Raw genomic sequence first — 21,982 nt, forward strand, 5'->3', positions numbered from 1 at the left:
GCAGTTAATAAAGTTTGCTGAGTGTTTGTATAAAGCCACTGACTTTCACATAGAACTTTACATACAAATAGTCTTCTTCAAGTACACAATTCTTATGAATCCCAAAGTAGAGAAGACATGAAAGATGGAGCCAGACAGGCATGAATGGAACACTGAGCCTGCCACTCATTAAATGTAGCAGATGACTTAATTTTTTCTAAGCTGCAGTTCATTCAACCCCAACTGTTGCTAACAACTTCACAGGAGAGCAAATACAAAATACTCAGAGCATGGCAGGTGAACAGGGCTTGCTATTCTAGTTCCTCTTTAGCTAAGAAAAATATTTTGGGGGCTGGAGATATGGCAGGGTGGTTAAGAGTACTTATTGCTCTTGGAAGATGCCGGTTTGGTTCCTAACAGCTACATGGTATTCACAAGGGTCTGTGGCTCCAGTCCCAGGGGAATCAGACACCCTCCTTTGACCTCCATGGGCACCAGCCTGCATGTGGTGCACAGACACACATGCAGGTAAACATGCACAGACACAAAAGTCTTTAAGAAAAACGACATTTTGCTTGGTGGTGGTGGCGCACGCCTTTAATCCCAGTACTTGAGAAGCAGAGGCAGGTGGATATCTGTGAGTTCAAGACCAGCCAGGTCAGACAAGGTTACATAAAAAATCTTGTCTCAAAAAACAAAACAAAAAAGGAGAGAAAAGGGGACTGGAGAGATGGCTCAGAGATTAAGAGCACTGACTCCTCTTCCTGAGGTCCTGAGTTTAATTCCCAGCAACCACATGGTGGCTCACAACCATCTGTAATGAGATCTGGTACCCTCTTTGGGCCAGCAAACATACAGACAGACAGAACACTGTATACATAATAAATAAATAAATCTTTTTTAAAAAAGGAGAGAAAACAGTATTTAAAAAACACTATTAACATGAGGTGCTCCATTTCAATAAGCAGATCAATTAAGCAGTTTTAGAAACATGCTTAAACATGAAAACATGAGTTTTCAACTCTAAATTATTCAGAATACTCTTATCGATTCAATATTATTATTATTACTACTACTACTATTAGGGTTTTTGAGACAGGGTTTCTCTGTGTAGCCCTGGCTGTCCTGAAACTCACTCTGTAGACCAGGCTGGCTCAAACTCACAGAGATCCGCCTGCATCTGCCTCCCTGAGTGCTGGGATTAAAGGCGTGCATCACTACCACTTGGTTTCAATTCATGGTTATTATACAGGCTTAAGACGCTTCAAATATCTTTTATTTCTTTAATTTAATTCCAAATCTTTGTTATAATTCTAAAAACTATTTATCTTTAGAAATAGGAAATCTCATTCCTACATATCTAAATATGCCCACACACCAGTAATTTGATTCTCTAGAATTCACCTGTTCGCCCAAGTCCTGCGTGGCAATGGACAGCTACTTTTCCTTCCTGTAAGGCAAATGTCATCACTTTTACCATATCTAAGATGGCAGTGAGGGATGCTACGCCATAATCCTTCCATCCGAAGTTGTAGAAATAAACTAGACAATGGAAGAGAAAAAGAAAAACAAAATTAATATGCATTAAAAATACTTGCAAGGACAGTTGAAGAAAATGAGTTACAAGGCGCCGAGATTTCACTCAAGAAGCAGGCTTACATTATTTGTAAAAGCCAGAACCTGAAAACAACCTAGATGCCCCTCAACCTAAGAATGGATACAGAAAATGTGGTCGATTTACACAATGGAGTACTATTCAGCAGCAAAAAACAATGACATCTTGAAATTTGCGTGCAAATGAGCAGAACTAGAAAAAAACATTCCAAATGAGGTAAACCAGACCCAGAAAGACAAATATAGTGTGTACTCACTCATAGGTGGATACCAGACATAAAGCAAAGGATAACCAGTCCACAGACCACAACCCCAGAGAAGCTAGAATGTCTTTCAGAAACAGATGGAAGCAGATGCAGAGATCCACAACTAAGCACTGGGTTGAGCTCCAGACACAGAGTGATAATATAAACAAAGGGGTCAAGACCATGATGGGGAAACCCATAAAATCAGCTGACCTGAACTTATGGAAGATCACTGACTCCTGGCTGACAACTGGAGAGCTTGCATAGGACCAAATAGGCCCCCTGAATACGGGTGACAGTGGTGTGGCTTGGGCAGTCTATAGGGCCACTGGAAATGGGACCAGGATCTAACTCCAATGCATGAACTGCCTTTGCAGAGCCCATTCTCTATGGAGATATACCTTGCTCAGCCCAGGCATGAGGGGAGGATCTTGGTCCTGTCTCAAAGAGGGGACTGGACTTAGTTGACTTCCCAGGGGAGGCCTTAACCTCTCTGAGGAGTGGATTGAAGGTGGGGTGGTGGGAGGGAGGCAGCAGGAGGAGGAGGGAGGGGGAAATGGGATTGGTATGTAAAAAATTAATTAATTTAAAAAACCAAATTCAAGGAAAGAAGGGAAAACCCTAATAAATGAGAACATCAAAATAAAATAAAACAAAACAAACAACAACAACAAAAAGAAGCAGGCTTACAATAATAGGCTTTTTTATTTGTTTTTATTTCTTGAGGCAGGGACTCACAGTGTAGCCCTGGCTCTCCTGGAGCTTGATATGCAAACTGGGATAGTCTTGAACGCATCTGCCTCTGCCTTCCTAAGTGCTGGGATTAAAGGTGTGAGCCACCATGCCCATGTAACAGGATTTTTATATTTCCAGTAAGTTTAACTTTTCTTAAAAGTACATTCTTTATTATCTAATATATTTTCTGCTTTAGTGCAGATGGAAAGAATTAGAATAGAATTAAAAATTAAGGTGGAGGTAAATAACATGTATTCTTGTTTAAGAATATAAATTCTCTAAAAGGTTAATGGTTGTATATCTCTATTCCTACCTCTATCTCAATCTCTCTATCTAGAGCTGGCTAGACATAAGCCTCCTAAGTACACGTTCCCAGCCCACATGCTCATCTGGATCAGCCTGCTTTCAACAACCCCGCTGAGTGGACTCTCCTCCAAAGCTCCTGTGAGGAGCTCTGGGCTGGCCACAAGGACATATTCTTATGGGGCCAAAAATTATTCAACTTCCAATCCTCACTGGACTTTCTAAGCTTTGTGATCTCAGAGAAGCAGATAACTCTCTAAGCCTAAGCGGAGTCACACAACTACTGTAAAGAGATAATGAGGCCATCATGTCTGACAGGTACAGGCTCTAACTAAACAGAAGCCTTTTGCTGCAGCGTTTCCTCCCAACCCCTCTTAGAGGAAAAAGAAACCCTGTACTACTCACAACTGCAACATCAAAGAACAGTAGCATCATTTAGAGTGAAATCAGAAGCCCACCACTGTGTAGATTCTATTGATAAGCATTACCTCTTTAACCTAAGAGCCCGGGAGACAAATCTAAGTACTGTCCTTGACAAGGGTGGAAGGGGACTTACTGCCGGCCTCCATGAAGGCTTCAGGAAGGTACGTGAAACCACTTTCTTGTTCCAGCGAGTTCCCACAGCTGGCATGCTCACCAGGGCGCTGAAGGTTGATGATTGTTTTTATGCCATGACTTCAAAGAAAACGAGAAATCAGTTATAAGGACCTGGAGTCATGAGAAACGATTTCAGCATTGGTAAGACATTATTAATTGCTCTCAAACTTTTCTTAAAATCAGCTCTTCATAGCCTGTTTTTTAAGCAAAGTCCCTTGATGCCATAACCAATGAAAGAAAAGCGTGCCTAGCGTATTCACTACAGCTGTGAAGGCTGCGGTACTTACCCGAGGAACTGCTCGATGATGTGATACTTCTCCAGCAGCTCAGAGGACGGGCGAGCCATGGCCAGGATACTGTCAGTGACCCTGAAGATAGTATGGACTGCTGAGATGCGCAAAACTCAGGGCATTCCACCTGATAGAATCAGCAACTTTTTCCCTATCATAACAACTTCTATATTCTTACACAAATCTGCCTTCAATTCTGCATCACAATTAGAACTCCAAGAAACCTTGTAGCTCCTTAAACCCCCTGGAGGGGTGGGTTTCAAGACCTAAGTCATCTATGGATTCTGACAAAAGATCTCCAAGGACTCTAGAGAGATTCTAGTGGACAGGAAGGGCACTTCACCTTGCGACACAGTGGTCAGTCAGCTAAATGGAGGACAACTAGGAGGCTGTTACCTGAGGTGTGAAACGGGGAATAAGACCAGACACACACAGGGTTGGGGTGAGAATTCAGGATGATGTAGATGTACAAACAGAGCACAAGTCCTGGCCTGTGGCTATAAATAAATACTGAGATGCTGTAATTTAGCAAAGAAGGAAGGTGGCGGTTCAGAGTCAGTTGGGCCTGACTTCAAATGCTCTTTTGCTTTTCTGCTTTCTATCTGTGAAGCAAATTAATTCATCTATCTGGGCTATCGATAAAATGGCATTAACAGCCGGGCGGTGGTGGCGCACGCCTTTAATCCCAGCACTTGGGAGGCAGAGGCAGGCGGATCTCTGTGAGTTCGAGACCAGCCTGGTCTACAAGAGCTAGTTCCAGGACAGGCTCCAAAACCACAGAGAAACCCTGTCTCGAAAAACCAAAAAAAAAAAAAAAAAAATGGCATTAACAACTCATAAGGTTTTATGAATATTAGTGATGATTTGAAAGCATCTAGCAGCAAAGGTGCCTTGTCCTACAATTAAATGCTTATGAATGTATCTATGAACAAAGCAGACTGAGTGATTGAACAGCTGGCCATAAAAAAGGCCACAAAAAGCCTGTCGCTCTTATTAGACCTCCAGCTTTACTGTTTTGTTCAAATGTGTCATCAAGTAGAAGGTGAAAGATGTGTAAGGTAGTCCATTGCAAGTTGTGACTCATGAATCTCAGAGGAGAAGCAGAGACACGAAACCAGCAGGTCAGTATCTGAAAGACAACTCCCCCTTCTGCAGCAATGTGTAGAGCCTCACATGGACTCCCAAAGACTGAGATGGAACCTGGTGTGAGAGGGCAGGGACGGGGACAGGCTCACATGGAGAGCTGACACGTGAGCAAAGCGTTCGTGTGAGCTGTGCTCCGCCGGACATTTGCTCGCCCGACTCTGACTCAGGAGGGTGTCCTCATGGCCATTACTGTCATCAGGCTGCACATGACTCATACAGAACACTTACAACAGTGCCTCAGGCTGTGTCACCACAGGTGTACCAAAAATTCAACATAAAAAAGTAGAGACAGCAAGTCAAATAAGCAGTCTACAAACATCTGATCTTAAAAATGGGTTCTTGCTGTATAATTAATGAGCAAAGCTCTTTTTAAACAGTAAATTCTAAGAGTGTTCCAAATATGATTTTGTTTTTTGAGCTTTTTGAGACAATGTCTCTCTGTATAGCCCTGACTGTCCTGGAACTCACTATGTAAACCAAGCTAGCCTTGAACCCACAGAGATCTGTCTACCTCTGCTCCCTGTGTGCTAGGAATAAAGGCAGTCACCACTATGCCCAGCTCAAATATGATCTGATTATCCATATTTTTGAGACCAGAGTGCATACCTGACTAGCTCATTGCTACTAAGAAAGGCAGGATGACTTAAGTGTAGAATTAACTGTGCTTAAATAGAAGAAACCACGCCAGCATCATATGGGCTGCCTGCTGAACTGGCAGCCTGTGCCTCTTCTTCAAGGAACACTAGAGTATATTTTATAATAACAGATAAATTCACATTCAGATGTGAATGCTGAACTGCACAAACCCGAGTACTACACATGTAATTTTCTCAAACGTATAGCTGAACATTTTTACTGTTTTCACCAATTTCTGAAATTTAAGAACTATCTAATTATCTATTAATTTAGGAAAAAGACAAGATCTCCTGAGTAAATTGGGAGCATGGGGACGTCAGGGGGGGAGGGTTGAAGAGGGGAAGGGAGAGGAGCAGAGAAACATGTAGAGCTCAATAAAAATCAATAAATAAAAAAGAAATTTTTTGAATAACATTTCACTTAATATAAAGACTTTGAATTTAATTATTTCCATTTTACAGATGAGAAACTAAGGTTGAGTAGGTCAGTATCCCACAGGCGGCCTACTGGTAAACCCAGGGATGGTTGCAGGGTCCCCTGAATCCTTCATATTGCTTGCCTGTATCATGCATCCTCTCATGCATTCCTGCTTCCTTCATCCTACAGAGATGTGCAAGACCCAGAGCCATACTTACCAGGAGGAGTACACTCCCTTTATGGCTTGCTCCTGCTCACTCCAGCGTGCTGGGTTCTCATACTTACATGCTCTCCCACCACATGCCATGGAACATGCCATGTGTCCAGGGATGACATGCCGTAAACGTTCTCCCACCTTTGTGTACTTTGGTGTTGGGCGTTCTGAATTTTCTAGAATATACAAAAAAAGTAAGGTTCAAACTTCTATCCTCCCAGTAGAATAGTAACATGGGAAACAATTGCATTTTGCCTCAGGATTGTAGATGTGAGCCAGTTTAAATCCCTTCATATAATATTAAAAAGCTTTCACATGCAATAATTTCTATATACTATACTGGTAAAGAGAAGAAAAAGCAAAAGCTCATCTTTTTCAAGAGGGTGAATTTTGTCTAAAACTATACTTGAAACAACAACAAAACCACCACACACCATGCCATCATTTTATCTCCTCTTATACATCTATTTGGTCTTAGCCTGAGCAGAGTCAAAAGCATACCCAGAGTCACCTGTCAACACTCTAAAAGTACAGACACAAGAGCCTATTCCCACTCCTTACACTTAGATACAAAGGGTAGAAAATTATAAGAAAGAGTTTTACTTTTTCTCTCGGGAAAAGTTGGATTCCCCTCCGTATGGCTGACAGAAGACACAGCCACCATCACTTGGACAGAAGAGGAGGACAGCAGCTTGGTGGCAGAGCCAGAGCCACGCCGGGCTTGCTGTAGCCTCAGGACCGGGTCAGAAGTGGAGTGCCGGCGGCCCTGCAGGAAGGCACTGAGGAAGTGCACCGCTGAGGGCCTCCGGGATGGGTCCTGCACCTGCATGGCACTCACTGGCTCCGGGCAAGCAAGAGCTGGAGGCAGGCAGAAGCCAGCTCTGGCTTGCTCAGTGAGGAGCTACACTGAGACACAGGCATCACTCTGTATGATCTAAGAGCTTTTCAGGATAGGCTGATTGGTTTCCATAGCGACCAACAAAGAAACTACTGATTCCCACTTACATGTGAACAGGCAAAAATCCTACACGAACCAATTGTGTTTTGGACAAATTGTTCAAATACAGGGAAGAATACTATGTATTTAAAGTAGATTGTCCTTATGTCTAGATTATTTTGTTTCTCAAATACACTTAAAGATCTGACTCCTCAAAGAATTACTTCCAAAATACCGTTATGAGTTTTAAAATGCTTTTATGGCATTGCCTTCCACACACAAAAATTAAAAGCTTAATTTTTGTTATGCCTTTCATAGCAGGTCTCCAGGTATTTTAAAATAAAATTCTACTTTTCTTTGGAACAGGACAGGAAAAAAGGTTTATTGTAATTCAGCAGTATATGCTAGATCCTACAACATTAGATTTTTCGATTTGTCAGAACCAAGTACCTTCTTATATTTTCTTGATAGAACTACCAAAGAAACACTTGAATGGAACAAAGAAAGACATTCTAGAGCTAAGAAGACAGCTTTGTATTTTGACTTTCAGAAATGAAGCCCCAATCTTGGTTATACGCTGTTGGGAACAATTGAGCTGCAAGCAAGGTTAACTATGAGCAGCCGTGCCTTCCCAAAGTTCACAACTACAATCAATCCTCTGCCTTCCGTTGCTATGGGAGGAAAACAGCTTCTAAGTCTCAGCGGAGGCATTTGAATAAAATTCTCTAAAGTATCACATTTTTAAAGGAACTGGCTGAGGGGGAGGTGGCAGTTTGAGAATAAAGGCTATAAAGAAAACAAAAACTCAACAACTGCAAAGCACTTATTGTCCGCCTCCTCCCTCACTAATGTCAGGCTGTGCCCGCGCTTTCTTTCCTGCACTCTCTGCACAAATGGTATTTCAGGGGTGTGCGGACGGAAACATAACTACTGCTATAGATCAGGCTCTAAGCTCTGCTGTTCAGTTTCCACCGTCATATCCCTGGCATCATGTACTTTTGTGAGATAAGACAAGGACAGAGAAGCCTAGCTCGACGCTTCACTTGCTACTTTATCTGTAGTATCATACAGAAACGGAAAAGGTCCCCTACACACACACCAATTCAGAAAGCAGTTACTCTGCCTGGAAGAATGGCCTGAGAAATATTCTAGACAAAGCCCACTGGACCCTTGGAATGCTGCAGGGCAGACCCACAAGGGTTTGCAGGAGAGGGGAGCATAAGGGATACCGCAAGCGAGCAAGGAGGGACCTAAAAGCAGGAGGCCCTACGAGCTGCGTGTTTGCGACTCTGGTGACAGAGCCTGAGAAGACTTCGGGTTGGCAGCACATGGAGAATCTGAAAGAGACCAGCATGGGAAGCTCACTGTGGCCTCATGAAGACAGCAGCTGTGGATGGGGAACATGCCAAGTGGTGGACTGCTGTGGCACCAACGTGGTGCTGGGAGTCCAGCTCAAGTGGCCAGCACATCTTTCTGCTGGCTCACACAGAGCCCATGCACAGGTGGTAAGAGAAACCCGCAAGCTCTGAGGCAGGCGCAGATATTTAAGGCAACAGGGAGGAGGTGCCAGTCAGTGAGTGCGTCCGGAAAACGGAGGCTGCATTGAAGGATGTCTGGGGGGGGGGGGACACACTCAAAAGTGGCTCTGCTCCTGACTGTGCTAAAACCCCAAAGTCATCTGATGTGGGACTAAGAAAGGGACGGTTTGAGTGATTTCTGCTGTGAAATCCTGAGAACTGGGCTAACCTCAGACACAGAGACAGCACATGGCTGAGCTGACTGGACATGTTAGTGCAGTAAGCCTGTGTCAGGGCCTAAGGGAGGGTGGCCTGGAGCAAAAACAGACTGGGTAGGCAAATGTAGCCCCCTCCCCCACCTGCCTCCAAGGATACATCCTGCATCCACCTGGCAGACAAACTGGAACTGCACTCACCTCCCCACGAGAGACAGGTACCCGACCCTTTGCTTCCCTGCTCATTTGAAGGAATCCTCAAAAACTACACCTTGGCCAAGTGCTCAATTCACAGCCAATCCTCTTTCAAAAATAAACTTTAGGGATGGAGGCATGGCTCAGCAGTAAAAAGGACTGGCTGCTCTTCCAGAGGACCCAGGTTCAATTTTCAGTACCTACATAATAACTCACAATCCAGGGGATCTGATGACCTCTTCTGGTATCCATGAGCACCAGGCATGCATGTAGTGCAAAGTAATACATGCAGGCAAAATATCCAAAAACACAAAAAAATTAAGTAAGAATGTAAGTTTTATTTATATCATAGAGGGCTTTACAACTGGCATACAGCCTTTAGTCTCCATCCGACATGCTAGCTTGGTTTCCTTCTCCAATGTGTTCACGTATTTATGGGTTTTCCAGGTTTATTTATTTTCTTACTTAGAGACTGTGTGTAGTCCTTCCTGACATAGAACTCAATATGTAGACCAGGCTGGACTGGAATGCACAAGGATTCCTCTGTCTGCCTCCTGAGTACTGGAATTAAGCAGACCATCACTCCCAGCCTTTTAAGTATTTACAGTCCCAGTGCACATACATTTTTCCTGATCTTTCCAATCAAGACAGGTACATCTTCCATTTTGCTTTCATCTTAAATTTGCATTTAATGAAGCACAATGACTATGAAAGCTCATTTAGCTAATACACCATAAAAATTTCTCTAATCCCCTAGGTGTTGGATATTTAGGGTATTATCAACAGCTTTTATTTTAAAAATAAGATACTAAACTTTTGAAGACCAAGACCTTTATTTTGATATTTTGCTTTAGTAAACTTTTGGGGAAGATATGATTCATGAGTAAAATTAATATTCAAAGTGCAAAGTTTTATTTAGTTGAGTCTTTACATGTTTAAAAATCAACTATAAATTGACAGAAAGAGGGAACCTGTTCAGCAACTCCACTCAGGATTCAGGGATTGGGACTGGATTGGAATGAATAGAACTAGGATTTTGTGTGTGTGTGTAGGTGTGTATGTACACACACACACATACAAACATAAGTAAGTACAAGTGTTGATACATAGTCGGTATGGTTATCCATATATTCATTCTTCAACTCTGACAGCCCAAGCAGTCCTTGTGGAAAGTAACAGGGTAGTAATAAACACATATGACAAGCAGACATTGGTTTGCAAGTTCAATTTTTCTAGCAATAAGTACTACGGTTTGTTGACTGTAATCCTGATGAAACAGACAAACTCAGATTGAGAGAATTTAGCAGCATAACTTGTTTGTCTTCTTCAAAAATACTGAGGTCATCAAAGTCAAGGAAATTTGGAGTGTGTCCTACCATGAAACATGTGAAAGAGACAGGAGAGTAAATACTGTGTGGACCCAGAGCTTGGCCCTTGGACTGCCAGCAACCCTTCTGGGGTAATCTGCGAAGCTCAAGTGGAGCTGGAGAGTGGAGGGAAGGCTGCAATAGCTCGGTCTAATTTGCTGACGTGTGGAGTGGGGAGAACGTCTTTGTGAGGGTAACGGAGAGTCATGTCTGCAGTTCACACCCAAGTAATTCAAGGAAAACATCTTTATGTTACAGCTCCCCACCTCCCAAGTTTCAGACTGCTTCAAAATGAAAACAAATCTCTGAAAGATGCCAAACAATTAAAACCCAGGGTGTGTGTTATGTACTGCTCGGCAAAGAAGAGAACTGTAGAGTCTACTTCAAATGGGTCATCAGCGACCTCAGTAACAACAATTTCAGTGGACACCAGCGTCAGACGGCAGAGCGGACCTGAGACTGAACAAGCGACAGAGATGGCTGCTATCGTCAGCATCTGTCTGTGACAGGAAGAGAAGGGCCTCAGACAAATCATAGCGAGAGGTCTAGAAACCATCACATGCAGCAGGAATATGAGAGGTTCTGGAATGTTCTGGAAGTTCAAGGAATGTTTTTTGTTTGTTCTGTTGTTGTTGAGGATGAATTAGAATTAACGCTTATTGAGAAACAGATCCGACCCAGCATCAGCAAACATCCTGAACTAACAGCTCAACAGTGGCTGCTTTGTAGGAAGTGGGCCTGTCTCGGAAAGGAGAACAGAGCTTGGGAAGTCAGCACCACAGCCACGCTCCTGGATGTGCTCCTGTGGACCTAAGAACGTGAGCAGGTAACTACCATTTCCCCTGGACATCTTAGAGGTTTGTCTAAAACCCTGAACATAAGGAGATGATCAGTCCTCGGAGAACCAGGCCTGGCACTGGATGCTTGGGATTTGAACCACCTACGGGAACAGCTAAAGAAGAAAAGACCGTACTCACTTGGTAGCACTTACTCAGCTTGTTGCTCATTGTGCTTATCAAGAGAATGTGTACTTTTGCATTCTGTATAAAATAGCTCATTTTACTGCTTATTACTCTTAAGCTTGGTTCTGCCTTGCTGCAAACAGGCAGCGGCCCCTTAGCTGAGGCCCCGGCACAGCAATTTCTCCACACTCTCATTCAGAGGCTGTGGGAGGAGCCCAGAGGCACAAGTGGTCCTGTACATTATATATATCTAGTATTGCTTCCCTGAGTTTTCTTGAAGTGGATCTTCTTTTCCTTTTTGGAGACAGGTTTTCTTTGTGTAGCTCTGGCTGTTCTGGAACTTATTTTTTTGACCAGGCTGGCCTCAAACTCATAGCGATCCACCTGCCTTTGTTTCCTGAGTACTGGGATTAAAGGTGTGTGTTACCACACCCCGGCCTCAGGTTTTCTTTTTTTTTTTGCTTTTTTCGAGACAGGGTTTCTCTGTGGTTTTGGAGCCTGTCCTGGAACTAGCTCTTGTAGACCAGGCTGGTCTCGAACTCACAGTGATCCGCCTGCCTCTGCCTCCCAAGTGAGGTTTTCTTTTTCTAATGCATGTTTGGAAGTAGAGAGAGGAGTAAGACAGATACTGAGGGCAGTTTCCTGTAATTTTGAAGAAAATGAAAAAGGAAACGGAACATCTTTTCTGGGTGCTTATTTAGATCATGTATTGTCAGAGGAGGAAAAACAGGATAGCTTTTAGGGGTGAGTGAGATGCAACAGGCGAACTGGTTCTTGTGACTGTACATAATGAAGGAGAGGGACGCTCAAGGAGCAGGGCTTGTTATGTAAAAACCTCTTCATCTGGTGAGTGTCTGTGGAAAATATGGTTTTTCAAGAAATTACTCATACTAAAATATTTCCATATAGCTGGGCAGTGGTGGTGTACACCTTTAACCTCAGCATTTGGGAGGCAGAGGCAGGTGAATCTCTGAGTTCAAGGCCAGCCTTTTCTACAGAGTAAGTTCCAGGACAGCCAGGGCTACACAGAAAAACCCTATCTCAAAAACAAAAACTGAAATAGCTTTCTGATTCTGTTACGTAAAAACATGGCTTTTGGGTTAATGCTTGTATGCAGCATAAGGACGGCCAACATCATTCCTTTGCAGTGAATGAGCCTGTGTTTCTGTTACCCTTTGCTGAAAATATGCCATTGCCCTGATAAACAGTCTCGGTATACTTTTTGAAAATCATTTGAGGACTGGGGAGTGGCAGAGTATTTGCCTAACATACTTGAGGTCCTGGGTTTAATCTGCACCACAACCAAGTAAAACAGACTGGGCGATGCTCAGTTGGTAAAGGTACTTGCCACACCAAGCCTGATGGTGTGTCAATTGGCCTCTGACCTCCATGTATGAATACACAGACATAAAGATAATCATACACGCAGGGATTCTTTCTGGGCTCTTCATTCTATTACACTATATAATTGTTTTTATTTTGATTAATATAGCCTTGTACAAAAGATTTAAAATTAGGAAATGACTCTTTTTCATTATTTTTCAATATTATTTTGGAGGTCTTTGAAATTCTTCTTAAAAAGTGGGTAGACTTTTCTTTTCTATGCCTAGGGGATTTTAACAGGGATTGTGCTGAATCTGCAGGTCAGGTTAGACTGCGCTGGCATCTGACAAGTCTGTCCTCTACTCACAAGCTCAGCCAGTCTTTGCATCTATTCGGCTCCTCACCAGTCTTTTCTACCCCCAGTGAGCATGCTGAGAGGACCAAGGCCAGACTCTACTTCATTCGTAGTGTCGGCCTATCTCAGGAAAGGCATGAAAGTCACACATGGGGAAGTAGTAAAATAAGCCAATCAAAATTCAGAAGAGCAGAAGTAGAGAAATGACAGAATATATACTGTGAAACTCAACAGCAGACATAAACCCAGAAATTAGAGAACTTGAAGACAGAAAGTATATACATTGAAGAACAGAGAAAATAAGGAAATAAGAAAAATGAAAGTCTTCATAAAATGTGGTCAGCAACATGTATACAAAGAATATACCAAGAAACTAAGAAAAATAGGAGAAGAGAAAAAAAGAATGGAGAAATGATGGCTTCACACATCCCAGGAGCCATGACGGCGTGAATAAACACACAGCACACCAAAGGAGCTCAACAGGCCCCATGGTAAAGCCACGGCTCCACATCCAGATAGGGTGTGTAAGACTTCTCAAGATAAATATTTTACTTCTTGCCTACAAGAAAATCCCAATAAAACTAATACCTAATTTCTTACTAGGAACAATGGAAGCCTCAATTAGAGGGACACATATTCAAATTGCTGAAAATAAAACACTTAAGTTAAAAATCTTATAATATCTTTCACCTGGGTGGTGGTGGCGCACGCCTTTAATCCCAGCACTCGGGAGGCAGAGGTAGGTGGATCTCTGTGAGTTCGAGGCTAGCCTGGTCTACAAGAGCGAGTTCCAGGGCAGCTAGGGCTGTTACACAGAGAAATCCTGTCTCAAAAAAAAAAATCATCTTTCAAAATGAAGTAGAAATATAGACAGTCTGAGATCAACAGAAACAGAAGTTGTCGTGTGGCAGGCCCATTTAGGAGGGTCCAGACGAAGTTCTTTGTGTTGAAAGCATGTTACCCAAGCCAGTAATAAGAAGGGGCACTGGTAAATTAAAGGTTAGTAAGACATAAAAGACAAAGCACATCACATAGTGTAAATGTTTGCTCTTCCCTTTTTTTTTGTTAGTTTAAAAGGACTATATAAAATAACATACATGTGATTGTATTTATTGTTGGTCATAAAACAGAGAAATGTGATTTATGTAACAAGCACGGAAGCACTTGAAGTGAGTGAGAAATCAAGACTTACAAGGGAAAAAATGAGAAAGAGCAAGAACAGAAGGAGAATTTAATAAACTGGAGTCCAGAGAACTCTTACAACAGACACAACTCAACAACACAAAGACCAACCCAGTTTCAAAATGGACCAAGAATCTGAATAGGCATTTCTCCCAGGAAGAGAAAGAAAGAGAAAGAACATGTATTTGAAAAGACATTCAATATCATTAGCCAGTAGGAAAATGCAAATCAAAAACATTTATTTAGTGGCTACAATTCTTCAAAATGTTAAACATACAATTACCATATGAACTCTTAATTACACTCCAAGGTTTGTGCTCAAGAACAATAAAAAATATACCCACAGAAAAATATGTACACAAATATTCATAACAACATTTATTCATAGAAGCCAAAGCAGAAATAACCCAAGTGTCTTTCAACTCAAAAGGATTAATAAACTGTTCTATCCATGTAATAGGATATTACCCAGCAATAAAAAGGATCAAGTACTACTTTACTTAAATGAGGTTGAAGACACTGTATTTAGTTATGCTAAAATAAAAAAATCCACTGGCAAATCTATAGGGGTAGAAAGGTAAGTGATTTCAGGGACCAGGGAGACAGCGGACTGGGAATCGGCTTCTGGGCACTATGAGATTCCTTTGTGGTCTGACCGAATGCTCTGGGTTAACGCAGTGGTGCACACTGCCCAGCCTTGTGCTTACAATAACATCCAATGCCTTCTTTACAATGGTGAAGTTTTGATATGTCAATTCTATAGTAATAATTCTTAATAGCAAGTGACATCCCAAACAGATACAGAAATGACCAATAAATAGATGAAAAGAATGTTTAACACTACCAGTCATTAGGAAAATGTTTATAAAAACCACAACGAAACATCTCTTCACACCTTCCAGGATGGCTATAATTGTCAGATAAGCTCCAAGTGTTTATGATAATAGACAGACAGGAGCCCTCCCTCACTGCCCATGGGAATTTAAGATTGAACAACCTCTCTGGAAAACAGTCTAGCAGGTCCTTCTGTGAGTAAAGGAAGTGACCTTATAAACCAGGCTTTCCTCCTAGTTAGAAATCCAAGTAAGTGAAGACAGTCTACACACAGCTCTGTACAATCAGCACTCAGAACAGCCAAAGGATGCAGCAACCCAAACACTTATCATCTGGTACATTTAAAATACAGTTATTATCTATGCAACTGGAGATCATACATACTGACACACACAGAACAAATGAACTCTGAAAACCATCAAGTCAAGTGATATTAGTAAATCACTAGACCACATATTGTATGATTCTGTTTAAAACAAAATGTTCAGAAAGAGGAGATGTGTGGAAACAGAAAGTTGACTGGTAGTTCTTGGGGTTGCTAAGGAGAAAGAGAAAGCGGTGGAGGAGGTGATGACTGCTATAGTTTCTTTTACTCCAGTTTCAGAGGGAATAAACAGAAAGCTGCCTATCCCCCAACATCCCGACCCTGCAGAAAAGGACTCAGCCCAATCAGGTGTGTCAGAAGGACAAAGGAGAGCAAATCTACCAGAGTGGCACAGAGGATTCATCAGAGAGCTAGTTTGCTGCATCCTGTTTGAAAGAAGGATGCAGCACTTTGAGTTGCCTGCTGGGGTTAAAGTGATAGGCTGGATAGAGATGTTTTCCCATCCTTATCAAGCACAAGCAGACAATGCGGCAATTCTTCTGGCAAGCAGTGCCTTGCGGTCTACACTCATTTCGCTGCAGCAAGTCCTGATGGGAGCCTGATGCACAGCTAGTCAATAACAGGCTTGCCATCCCCTCCTTATCACCAGTTCCTCAGCCGAGCCTCCATCTTCACCTAGCATCAAGAAGACTAAAGAAAGCAGTGCAAATTATGATTGGTAAGTACTCTACTTTGCCCAAACTTTGGTCTTGGTGAGGCCTACTAGGGAGACAAACGTACACATTCTCCTGGTAGAAACAAGACTGAACAATGAAGAAAGAAGCAGGGCTGGGCTAGTTCACACTGCTGTCTCCAGTGTCAGTGGAGCCCAGGGAACCTGAGCCTCCTCCACCTTGACTTCCTGTCAATGAGAAGAAAGGTGTGATATAAGCTGCTCTACATTCCCTTTCCTATCACCTGGTGTTAGTGGGGTCCAGTGGGGAGCTGAGCCCCCAGTTCTACTTGGCATCCATTAGAAAATAAGGGTGGGAGGTGAGAAACTGACTCTCAAGGCACAGCAGGGAAATGAGGTTCAACCACAACTCAACAAAGCATGACTCACCTCCCATCTACCCTAGATTTCTCAAGGAGCTAATCTTACACGATTCAAAGGCAACCTGACCATGCAAGGCACTGCCCACTTCTACCATGAAGGTGTCAACAGAGCAGAGGAAAGGCGCACTTCCACCCCAGCCACACGCCTCGGGAGGCCGCGCAGACACCTCTCACAGGAAGCTGTAGCTGACTGTCCATAAGGAGACCGCGGAAAAGTAAGAAAAAACAAAAAGCAGGGTCCAAAAATCTGTAACAGATCATTTGTCACACCAAGAATTAAGAAAATCACAACTTGAATGAGAGGAAATGATCAACAGATATGCAACATTGAAATTATTCAATAAGAACTATAATTATAACATGCCTTGGCATTAATTTTTAAAAGAACTGGAAGCTTTGAATGTTCTTTCAACAAAAAAGGAATTGAACTAGAAATCACTAACAGACAACAGGAAAAAAATTCTAAAGACTTAGAAATTAAATATCAAAGCTATAAATTAATTTATGGATTAAAGAGAACGTCTCAAAGGAAATTACATAACACAGAATTGAATCAAAATGAAAATGGAACATACTGAATTACATGGGACAGTAATAAAAGAAATTTATTCCACTTTAAAGAGGAATGATCTCAAATCAATCCAACCACAGTCACAAGAAAGGTATGAGAAACAAAAACACAGAGCAAGCATTGGAAGGGTAAGAACAAGGGCAGAAATTAAAAACAAACAAACAAACTTTAAAACAGAAAAATGGTGGCAGCTTTCTACTGGCTTTATGGAAAAATTAATTGATGTAACTGATAAACTTCTGGAGAAGCCGACACACACAAATGGATGAGCTATCACTTTAACCTGGTACCTGTCCATGTGTCCAACCTTCTGATACTGTGACATAACGTTATACACAAACGCTCCAGATAAAATCACTCAAGTATAAACTTCTTTAAAAATGTAAGATTCTATGTGTTGAAAGATTTAAAATTCTGATAAAAATAATATTAAAAATATGTAGAGACATATGCTTATGTTTGAATCAGTATAGTAAAGATGGCAATCTCCTTGATTTCATTTATATAATTTAATTCTTAACAAACTCCTGCCAGTTTTTTGTTGTTGTTGTTGACATATACAAGCTTATTTAAAATTTACTGGAAGTCACAGGTCATAGCTACAATGATATTTAAAAAGAAAATTAAGTGGAAAGAGTCCTCTATAGTCATCACAGCAGGACGGCTCTGCTTGGAGGTGAGACAGACAGATCAATGAGACAGAAAAGAGAGACGACACACACACAAACCAGGGCATGAGGAACGAGAGCTGTGGTTATAGGAAACGAGCACATGACAAGCGCGGTATAAGGGCCAAGGGGAGGCGCCATGTTTTCAACACTTGGTCTGCAGCTGGTGGCCATATCTCGGGAGTTGTGAAAATGCTGGAAGGCTGGCCTCGCTGGAGGAAGCAGGTCCTTCGGCTGTGCCTCTGTAATACTGGGCTCTTAATCTGCTCTCTGTCCTCTGCCTTCCGGTGCAGTAAGAGAAGAACAGCTCCCCTCTGCCACACATTCGCCCCATGTAATGTTCTGTCCAAGTACCTGGGACCAAGCCACCACGAACAGAATCCTCTGAAACCATCAATTAAAATGAACCATTCCGCTGGGCGGTGGTGGCGCACGCCTTTAATTCCAGCACTCGGGAGGCAGAGGCAGGCGGATCTCTGTGAGTTCGAGGCCAGCCTGGTCTACAAGAGCTAGTTCCAGAACAGGAACCAAAAAAAGCTACGGAGAAACCCTGTCTCGAAAAATCTAAAAAAAAAAAAAAAAAAAAACAGAACCATTCCTCCCTTAAGCTGTTTTCTTTTAAGCTAACAATTGAGTTAGGAAGGGGATAAAAGATATCACAGACTTAAGCAAAGGAGAATGTACACGCAACAGAGAAGCACAGAAATGATAGTTACAGTCATTAGCCAAGATGTATTAGTTTCCCTCAGTTCTTTACTGGCCCAAAGCTAAATGCAATTTGCAATAGAGAAATACAAATAAAGAGGGACTGGAGCTATAGTCCAGTGAGAAGTGCTCACATAGCATGCACAAGAGCCTACATTTGTTCCCCAGCACCGTAAAAAACAAAATACCACAAAGAAATATCATTCTCCACTGGCTAGAACAGCTAAATAATGACAATACCTAAAACTGATGAAGAAACAGAACTTGGACTCTTATACATTGCTAAAAAAAAAAAAAAAAGTAAAATGGGGCACCCAAGATAACTCAGTGCGTAAAGACAAGTCATTGCCATGCCTGACAAACTTAGTACCATCCTGGGACCACATAACAGGAAGAAAGAACTGACTTAAGCATGTTGTCCTCTGATCTCCATACATGTGCATTGGCATGATGCACATACATGCACACACATATACATACAAAACAAATAATTGTAAAATATATTAAGCACTTTTGATTGAGAGGAATCAGAGGGAGAAATGGAGAGCATGATCAAAATACATTGTATGCATAAAAAAATGAAATCCCCAAAGAATAAAAATATTATAAACCATAATAATTTATTTAGAAGAAAGTAAAATGGGGCCTGGGGTACTTGTGATGCAAACATGAGGAACTTAGTTAAAAGCCACAGAACCTTAAAGCCTGTAACCTAGCAGTGTGATGGGGTGAGTGGCAGAGAGAGGAAGCTTTCTGGGGCTTGCTCCTCATCAGCCTAGGTCCATTTTCAGTAAGATATTAGACCTCGGGGGAATAAGGCAGAATGATAGTGCAGGACCCTTGGCTTCCTCCTGTGGCCTCTGTGTGCACCAGCACACACATGTGCATACATCACACACATCATATTCATACACATATGCATGTATACACAGTTTTAAAAAGTAAAATAATATAGCCATTTTGAAAAAAAGTTTACTAATTGCATATAAAATTAAAATAGAACTATCAGATGGCCTAAGAGGGAAGTTTTTCAAGCATTTATCTCATAGAGACTCATCTTCACACAAAGCTTACACATGTATATTCAGAGCAGCTTTGTTTATAATAGCCCAAAACTGAAACAACGTTTCTGGAAGTCAATGAATAAACACACTATGGCATGTTTCAGAAATAAGAAGGAATATACTACTGAAATACACATGGCCTGGATGAAACTCAAGGGAGCTGTGCTAGATAAAAAAAAAAAAAGGATCACAGACTGTGGCCTTTATTTTGATAACTTCTCCCAGATGGAAGAGTTACAGAAACAGGAAAATAAGCTGTCGCCAGAAGTCTTGGGAAATACATGGAGACCTCACCTTGTAGATGAACTGCTCAGCACCTGGTAGCAAGGCCAAAACCCTGACCAATAATACCATGATGCCACTATTAAAGGAAACTAGTTCTGTTGTGTGTGGATATACAATTCTTAACATCTCAATTTAAAATATATCATCAAAGAGAAAAATCAACTAGGTAGACCTAAACAAGAGTTATCCAGCAGAGTTCAGAATCACAGTAGGGAAAATTGTGACCTGGGGGATTATAGCCCTGTGTAGGAAAATCAGCTGAGACAGGTGGTGTGGGCAGGGCTGAGAGACTTAGAAAAGAAGGAATAAATAAGCAAAGTGAAGATAAGAGCAGGTTTCTCATTCTTGGAGAAGTGAATTACAAAAATGGGAAAAAACTAGAATGATAGCATATATTGGATTGAACATGAAGGCAACAATGTCAAATATATATATATATATATAAAGTTATATATATACACACATATATACACAGAGCACTTAAATATGATATAAAATTGGTATGTGTACTGTGATTTTGAGTGTGTGTGTTCCTTAACTTTGCCTGAAGTGGTTTGGGAACCTCAACATGGGGCAACTGCAGTGGGCATACCCAGATTTGGGGGGGGTGGATTTATTTTATTTTAAATTATGTGTGTGTGTGTGTGTGTGTGTGTGTGCGCGCGCGCGTGCGCGCGCGCAAGTGCCTCCAGAGGCCATATGAGGGCATTAGATCCCTTTGAGTTGGAGTTACAGGTCGTTAAAAGTCTATTGATGTGGCTTCTGGGAACTCAATTCATGTCCTCTGGAAGAGCATCAAGTGCTTTTAACTGATGAGCTATCTCTCCCACCCCAGATTTGGGTTTTTAAAAAGAGCCATTACCCACTAAAATGAGTTTGACTTCTTGGAGAAATATCAGCTTTCAAAGTTAGAGCAGAAATGGAAGAAAATGAGCTAGTGTCTCAGGAATGGCAGAGAACATAGAAAAGCTGAAACATCAAGACAAATAGGAGGACCAGATTCCATTGAACAAAATACGAATCCACACTGAAATAACTGAACACACAAAGAAGTGAAGATTGTTCCGTACATAGAATGCCCCTCACAAACACAGTCGTCTATCACAGTAACGACTCAGGGAGAAACACCAGCAGGTGCTGCAACACTACTGAGTCAAAGGTGACAGGAACAGGACGTTACACGGCTTCAAAGCGTCTTTCTATGAAATATTAACTATGAATGGAGAGAGTGACAATAATTTATACTGGGTAAATCTCAGCAGATACCAGTTTACTGATATGATCAAACTTAAAATTCCCAGTGATAGAACAACATGACATCTTGGGTGACCTGAGGATCACTTCTGTGAGGTTTCTAACAAAACTATAACTTCAGAGGTACCATTAATAGAGAGCAGACATTCCAGACCTGGATGCATGATACAAAATAATTCAGCCATGATGGTAAACAAATAAGGTCATTAGAAAAGGCCTAAGGTCTTTGAAAGAGACTTAAAATCATTACAAGGCCAGGATATTATGGAGAATGCCTATAATCAAGCACTTGAGAGATTGAGGCAGGAGGGTCAACATGAGTTTTAAGGACAGCTTGAGAAACAGAGAGTTTGAGACAAGCCAGGGTTAAATGGCAAGACCTTGTCTCAAGGGAAATAAAAAAGGAAGAAAAGAAAAAGAAGACCTTTTGCTATTAACGGTATTAAAGGATATTACAGGAACCGCTGACAAAACTTGAATGGGATCTATAGGTGAGCAGAAGACTGTATGTATGCCTATACCTCACGTGAGTGTGTATATTTGTCTGTTTGTACATGCGATACAGGCTGGAGGACCACCTCAAGTGTCATTCTTAGGCGTGTCTTCTACCTCTTTGAGTCAGGGTCTCTCCCTGACCTGAAGCTCACCATTTAAGCTAAGCTAGGCTTAGGCTAGCCAGTCAACGAGAGCCAGGATGTCCCTGCCTCTTCCTCTCTGGTGCTGGAACTACAACTCTGAATCACTACATCTGGCTTTTTTTCTTTTAAACTTGGGAACTGGAGATTGAATTCGGGTCCTCAGTGCTTGCACGGCAAGTACTCTATCAACAGAGCCATCCCCCAGCCTCTTCGTGTATGCTTTTCATCCAACTTCTAAGACTCACATAGTTCTTTTGTTTTTCAAAGCATCACAAGAAAGAAGAATATGGAAATCTAATGGAGGACTATTGCAC

The 21,982-nt window shown here is 41.8% G+C and overlaps 1 protein-coding gene across 2 annotated transcripts in view; it reads right to left on the reverse strand.

The window, feature by feature from the left end:
- Positions 1-21,982, reverse strand: part of Ptpdc1 (protein tyrosine phosphatase domain containing 1) — a 53,406-nt gene that overhangs the window by 11,920 nt on the left and 19,504 nt on the right. Inside the window, exons 1-5 of one of the 2 annotated variants that reach the window (XM_057788123.1) lie at positions 6,780-7,005; positions 6,181-6,352; positions 3,761-3,841; positions 3,433-3,551; positions 1,384-1,521 (exon numbers count right to left, since the gene is read on the reverse strand). In XM_057788123.1, coding sequence (XP_057644106.1) covers positions 1,384-1,521; positions 3,433-3,551; positions 3,761-3,841; positions 6,181-6,352; positions 6,780-7,005 — 736 coding nt within the window. Of the gene's footprint in view, positions 1-1,383; positions 1,522-3,432; positions 3,552-3,760; positions 3,842-6,180; positions 6,353-6,779; positions 7,006-21,982 lie in introns of those variants that run through there. The other variant, XM_057788125.1, reaches the window with a different exon arrangement.

The sequence above is a fragment of the Chionomys nivalis genome, chromosome 13, assembly GCF_950005125.1.
Source record: "Chionomys nivalis chromosome 13, mChiNiv1.1, whole genome shotgun sequence".
Lineage (NCBI taxonomy): Eukaryota > Metazoa > Chordata > Mammalia > Rodentia > Cricetidae > Chionomys > Chionomys nivalis.